We start from the raw sequence: 6,632 nt of genomic DNA on the forward strand, positions 1-6,632 counted from the left end.
ACATATTCATGAATCTTTAATTTTAATGAATTGAATTTCTCTAGATTAATTGTGTTTCTAGAATTGAATGTCTTTTCAATTTTCTAGTCATAAATTGATTTTTTATATTTATTCGGAATCCGGCACTCGGGAGAGGGGATTTTGAATAGGATCAATAGAAACTATATTGTTAATTGTTTATATATCTCGGGAGAGTATATAACGTTAATAGAACCTTTAAGGAACATCGTTCTACACATATCAATAAAGCTAGATTTTTAATAGGGATATTGAAATTGAACTGTAATATATACAATCTATTTGTTGCTCGGGAGAGGGAAATAGAATAATTTAAGTGTTCTTGGTTATTAATTGAAAGAAATTCATGTAATAAATTATTTAGGAATGAATATTGTTGAGATCAGGTGAAATCAAAATCTCTAGACCATTTCTCTTTGATTGATAATCTCTTAAGAAATTGTGTGTGCGTGTGCTTGATAAACTCTACTATTTCTTTAATTTTCCAGCAAATCTTTAAAGTTTAATTTTCTAAATAAAATTAGGACTATTTTAATTACAAGTATTGAATATTTCATATTACTCCTCGTGGGATCGACACTCTATTCATCATTATATTAAAACTTGACAACCGTGCGCTTGCAAGCGTAAATTTCGCAACACCTGGTATGCACATATCGTTAATTATTTGGTTACTGATGGGTTACCCTTTGATTTTCTAGAGCTCAAAAAGATAAGGTCAAAAGTGACGTCAAGTACTATGTATTGGATGATCCTTACTTATGGAAGCATTGCGCAGACCAAGTGATAAGAAGGTATGTTCTTGAAGGCGAGGTAATTCCTATCCTTACATTTTGTCATTCTTATGCTTGTGGAAGTCATTTTGGAGCCAAGAGAACGACAAGAAAGGTATTAGATTGTGGATTCTATTGACCGTACTTGTTTCGAGATGCCTATTTTTTTGCAAGTCATGCAATCAATGTCAAAATTTGGGTAACATATCCCAATGCAAAGTGATACCTCAACACCCCATTCTTGTTTGTGAAATTTTTGATGTGTGGGGCATCGACTTCATGGGACCGTTTCCTAGCTCTTTTGGGTATATTTATATATTACTTGCTGTTGATTATATCTCAAAGTGGGTGGAAGTTAAAGCCACCCGGACTGATGATTCTAAGGTGGTTGCAGATTTTGTCAAGCATAATATTTTCTCCAGGTTTGGGATTCCAAGATCAATCGTTAGTGATAGAGGTACCCATTTTTGCAACCGGACAGTGGGAAGCTTATTGAAGAAATATCATGTGACACACAAGGTTTCAACTGCATATCATCCTCAATCCAATGGACAAGCTAAAGTGTCTGATAAGTGCATTTTATGCACTTAATTTTTATATGATTTGACTTGGCTTTTGTGATGTATCGAGCGATTTTATGCGTATTTATTTGTTGTTTTTGTGATATGCAAGGATTGGAATTTAAGTACCGAGAAGAGGCGAAAGAAGCAATCACAAAGCAGCAATTGTCCAGAAAGTATTGCCAACTTTAGAGAATCCAAATCCGATATCCACTGTTCAAAATTAAGTATAATATGTTATGTAACTTCTATCCAAATTTCAGCCCGATCCAACGGCTAGAACTCCAGATATGATTTTTGAAAGAATGCTGATGTGGTGATAATTTATTATGGTTATTTTGGTTAAATTGATATGATTAGGAGAATTTGCATTGATTTAATTCATTTTATAGTTCCTAATTATTGTTTTTGGTTGGATTTAGGAGAATAAGAAGAATGAGCAAAGGGTAGATGAATTTGAGAGGAAAATATGGAAAAGCTATTGCGCAAGAATGAATTATGGAGCAGCAATGATCATAAAATCATTTTTAATTTTAGAAATCTTCAAATCCGATCTTCACCATTCAGACTGAAGTTAAAGTTTTGAAGCTGCTATCCAAATTTCATCTCGATCCGATGGCTATATCTTGAGATATGAATTTTTCAAAACGTTGCGCGCTGGACAGAAACTTTCTCGCTCGATCCGTAAAGTTTAACGGATCGAGCGAGACATGTGCTGCGGGTAAAAATTATATTTGGATAGAGAAATTTTGGCTCGATCCGTCAACTTCAGCGGATCGAGCCAGCGGCGCAGTTTGGAAAAACATTCAGAAAAAAGAAATTTTTATTATGAGGACTATAGTCTATATTTAAGACTTTTATTCCGATTTTTACCCATCATATCATCAGACTTGGAGGCTTAGAAAGCTTGAAGAACTCTCTTGGCGGCTAGGTTTCTTCTCTCTTTTCTTAGATTTAATTTTATTTCATTAAATTTTCTATAAAATTCATGAATATTGTTGGCTAAGTTTTAGAACTTGGTTGAGAAAGACGAACCCTTGAATTTATTTATTTGGGAGATTTTGATTTTCATTGTTTGATTTTATTTGAGTATCGAGAGTTTTTTGGAATCGATTGTTATGCTTGTATGTTAGATTTTTGGATTGGTCATCTTAGGATTTCATTATACAATCTACTGCTTATTAGAATTCAAATCCGTAATTGTTTGAATCAACTAATTTGCGAAGCAAATGCAATTAATAATCGTCCGCTTGTGAGTTTATTAAATTGTAGGAACAACAATTGACTAGGCTAAATACATTCTCTTGTGTGTGTGTTGTCTAGATTCATCAGTTTTACTAGTTTGCATGCTACCTAGAATTTAAATCTAATCGCTTGTATTGGGTTAATTCATTGGTAAGGGTTAATTTAGAACATTTGTGTCTAGTTAACTAAGATTAAGGTGAAACAGGAATTAAGTTTTCAATGGTGAATATTCAATCAAGATTAATTATTTTTAGATAATCGATGATCGAATGAATAATTTCAAGGGTGTAGTCGACCAATACCAAGAATTGTTTCTCATTGATTTCTTCGTTATAATTTAATCTTGCATGATAGTTGATAGAATTTCATTATAAATTGCTTTAAAATTTTTAGTAGTTAATTTAAACTCACAAAACCCCTTTATTTTATTTAGTAATTTTTAAGAACACAATAAATTTCACTTTTCTCATGGGAACGATCCCTACTCGCACTACTACAGAATTTATTTATCTGATTTGAGTTGGATAATTTGGACGCGACACGACTAAGAGTTACCAAATTTTGGCGCCGTTGAAGGGGAAGGGCGTTTAATTTATTTGTGTTTATTTTTATTTTATTTATTTATTTATTTATTTATTTTTATTCTTTCCCCCAGTGCTTCTCGGGTTTGTTCATGCTTTCAGGTGACTCTTTGGAAGAAGAATTTCCATACGACCCGGAGATAGAAAGAACTTTGCATAAACAAAGGAGAGAAGCTCGTAGGAGTCAAGAAGAGGACGAGCGCTTGGTTGAGGATCTTAGAGGAGCAACGGCTGACAACGCCAATCTGAGTTTGAGACAACTGGGTACTCCTGATCTTAATCAACAGCCCCTATGCATTACTTTCCCAACTTTAGAATCTAATGCCACTTTTGAATTAAAATCTGGGCTAATACATTTGTTGCCTGCTTTCCATGGTCTTGCAGGTGAGGATCCCCACAAACATCTGATGGAGTTCCATGTGGTCTGCACGAGCATGAAATCCCATGGAGTCATAGAGGAGCAGATCCAACTCAGAGCCTTTCCTTTCTCTTTGAAGAGTGCTGCTAAGGATTGACTGTATTACTTACCCTCTGGATCCATCACGACCTGGACTGAGATGAAGAGGATCTTCCTGGAAAAATATTTCCCAGCTTCCAGAGCAGCAAATATCAGGAAGAAAACATATGGGATCAAGCAATATACAGGGGAATCACTTCATGAATACTGGGAGCAATTCAAAAAGCTATGTGCTAGTTTTCCGCAACATCAGATAAGTGAAAAGTTGTTAATTCAATATTGCTATGAAGGTTTGTTAACCCATGACAGGAGTATGCTAGATGCGGCCAGTGGAGGAGTTTTCATGGACAAAACTCCAATCCAAGCAAGGAATTTGATCGAGAATATGGCTGTCAATTTTCGCAATTTGGAACCAACAGAAGTGATTATGCACCCAAGAAAAATAGCGAGGTAAATGTCTCTTCTCTTGAGCAACAATTGATTGAACTGATGTCTCTTGTGCGTCAAATGGCTGTGGGAAATGGATAGAATGTGAAGGTTTGTGGAATTTGCACTGCAAAGGGACATGCAACTGACACGTGTCCCACACTTCAAGAGGGATCTACTGAGCAAGTTAATGCAGCAGGAGGATTTCAAGGGCCACCACAGAGAAATTATGATCCTTAATCGAATACATACAATCCAGGTTGGAAGGATCATCCAAACTTCAGATATGAAATCCTGCAATGAACCAGCCTGCACCTCTAGTGAATCAATCGAATAATCAAGCATACAGGCCACAGTATCCTCCACAACCACAGCGTCCTCAAATTCCAACGCCAGGTGAGTTTCTAGAAAATATAGTTAAGGATCTTGCAACTAACACTTTGAATTTTCAACAGGAAACTCGAGCAAGTATCCAAAACTTGAACACTCAAGTGGGGCAGTTGGCAACTGCCATTAACATGTTGGAGGCACAAAATTCTAGCAGCTTACCATCACAGACAATGGTGAATCCAAAGGAGAATGTGAGTGCAATCACCTTGAGGAGTGGAAGAGAGTTGAAGGTTCGTGAGGAAGTGGTGCAATAACCACTACAGAACGAAGATGAGGATAAATCCAAGGTAGAGGAGAATGAGCTTAATCATGAAGACACACCAAGAGGTAAGTTTCCTCCTCTTTCTGAGTATAAACCTGTAGCCCCTTTTCCCCTGGCATTGAAAGAGTCTAGGAAGGTTGAAGGAATTAAGGGTTTGTATGAAACTTTTCGTAGATGTGAGGTAAATATTCCATTGTTAGATGCTATAAAAAAAGTACCTTGCTATGCTAAATTTTTAAAAGAATTATGTACTGCTAAAAGAAAACAAAAACTGAAGGGATGGCAAAAAGTAGAACTGGGAGAACAGGTTTCTGCTATCATTCAAAGACAGGTACCTACAAAATGCAAGGATCCAGGTATTTTTTTGATTCCTTGTAAAATAGGAGATGTTCAGCTTGAGAAGATCATGTTAGATCTAGGAGCATCGATCAATGTCATGCCATACTCTGTTTATGCTTCTTTAAAACTAGAACCTTTGAATGAAACTGAAATTGTTATCCAGATGGCTGATAGATCTACTATTCATCCTAGGGGTGTGTTAGAGGATGTTTTTGTGCAAGTTGGTAATTTGGTCTTTTCTGCTGATTTCTATGTGCATGATATAAAAAATAATGATTTGAATAGTCCAATTTTGTTAGGAAGATCATTTTTGAAAACTTCGAAATCTATCATAGATGTTAACAATGACACTCTCACTATGGAGTTTGATGGGGAGATTGTTAAGTTTCATATTTTTGATACCCTGAAAATTCCTAGTTGTGAAAGTGTTGTTAACCATACTGATGTCAATGATCACTTGTCACAAGAGCACATGAAAGATGTGAATGAGGGTAAGTTAAAGGAAGTAATGGCAAGACCTGCTAAAATTTCTAATGCTAAAATTTTTCTCTTTGAATTGCAGGCACCTCAAACTAAGTCAAAGATTCCTCCAGATCGAGCGAAAGGAATGCCTAAGGAAAAGGGAAGAAGTAGTCAAGAAACGGGGATATCAAGAAATCAAAGCAGAACAAGCATAGACAGAAAATAACTATGAAAATTCTCAAATGGGTGAAGGTGGACAAGAGAACCAGATATAAACCACCATGAACAACTGAAGCATACAGTCGGGCTGACGATTGTAAAAAGAGGCGCTGCTTGGGAGGCAACCCAAGGGGAGTATTTCTTTTCATTCTTAGTATTTATTTATTTATTTGTTTTTTCATTTTTTCATACATTGGGAACAATATAAGATTTTAAGTATGGGGGAGCGGACTTAGCCAGTCATTAAGAGAATTTAGCCGTGTTTTTGATAAAAAAAATAAAAAATTAAGAGCTCATAGTTTGTGATGAATTTGACAGTTGAAATTCACTAGCCCATGATGATATCTAATTGATGACATGCATGCTTTTGAAAATAGATGATTTGCTAATCTTGGAACACTTTGATCTCCAATGCAAATTAAACTTTGATATGGTTCTTGAATATTCTTTAGCACGCATGAGTCATGGCTTGCGAATTGTATATGACATAGTGAAGGTCGTGTGAGCCTTGTGATAGTCTTAGGAAGTCGCTAGCCTATCAACCTCCCTTTTTATCTTAATCGGAAAAAAAAAAGAATGGAGTTAGTAAGGTAAGGGGAGGCATTGGAATGAGGATTGAAATTCTAGTCCTACAAATTCCAAGAGATAAATATGGAGAGAATGTATGGAGTTGAGGATAACCGGGTGCAATTACTCGGACATGTGAAAAGACTATAAAACTTCTCAATGGTTTAATTTGATTTGTTGGTGTGCAACTTGAGCTATTGTGGGGTTTTACATTGAATGGATCTGTGGAGTGTGCATGACACTTGCTAATGACCATACACACACACACACATGCTTGGGGCTATATCTCTAGTTGAAATGTCTGGATATTAAACTTGTTCTGTTAGCATTTTA

General features: G+C 35.8%; 1 protein-coding gene across 1 annotated transcript; it reads left to right on the forward strand.

The window, feature by feature from the left end:
• The first annotated feature begins 3,734 nt into the window (after positions 1-3,734).
• Positions 3,735-5,739, forward strand: LOC140861479 (uncharacterized). Its single transcript, XM_073264503.1, has 8 exons — positions 3,735-3,864; positions 3,955-4,084; positions 4,172-4,319; positions 4,516-4,641; positions 4,714-4,893; positions 4,990-5,068; positions 5,183-5,556; positions 5,614-5,739. The coding sequence occupies exons 1-8, from the start codon at positions 3,735-3,737 to the stop codon at positions 5,737-5,739; spliced, it is 1,293 nt and encodes a 430-aa protein (XP_073120604.1).
• The last annotated feature ends 893 nt before the right edge of the window (positions 5,740-6,632 follow it).

Source organism: Henckelia pumila, chromosome 4 (genome assembly GCF_033568475.1).
Source record: "Henckelia pumila isolate YLH828 chromosome 4, ASM3356847v2, whole genome shotgun sequence".
Classification (NCBI taxonomy): domain Eukaryota; kingdom Viridiplantae; phylum Streptophyta; class Magnoliopsida; order Lamiales; family Gesneriaceae; genus Henckelia; species Henckelia pumila.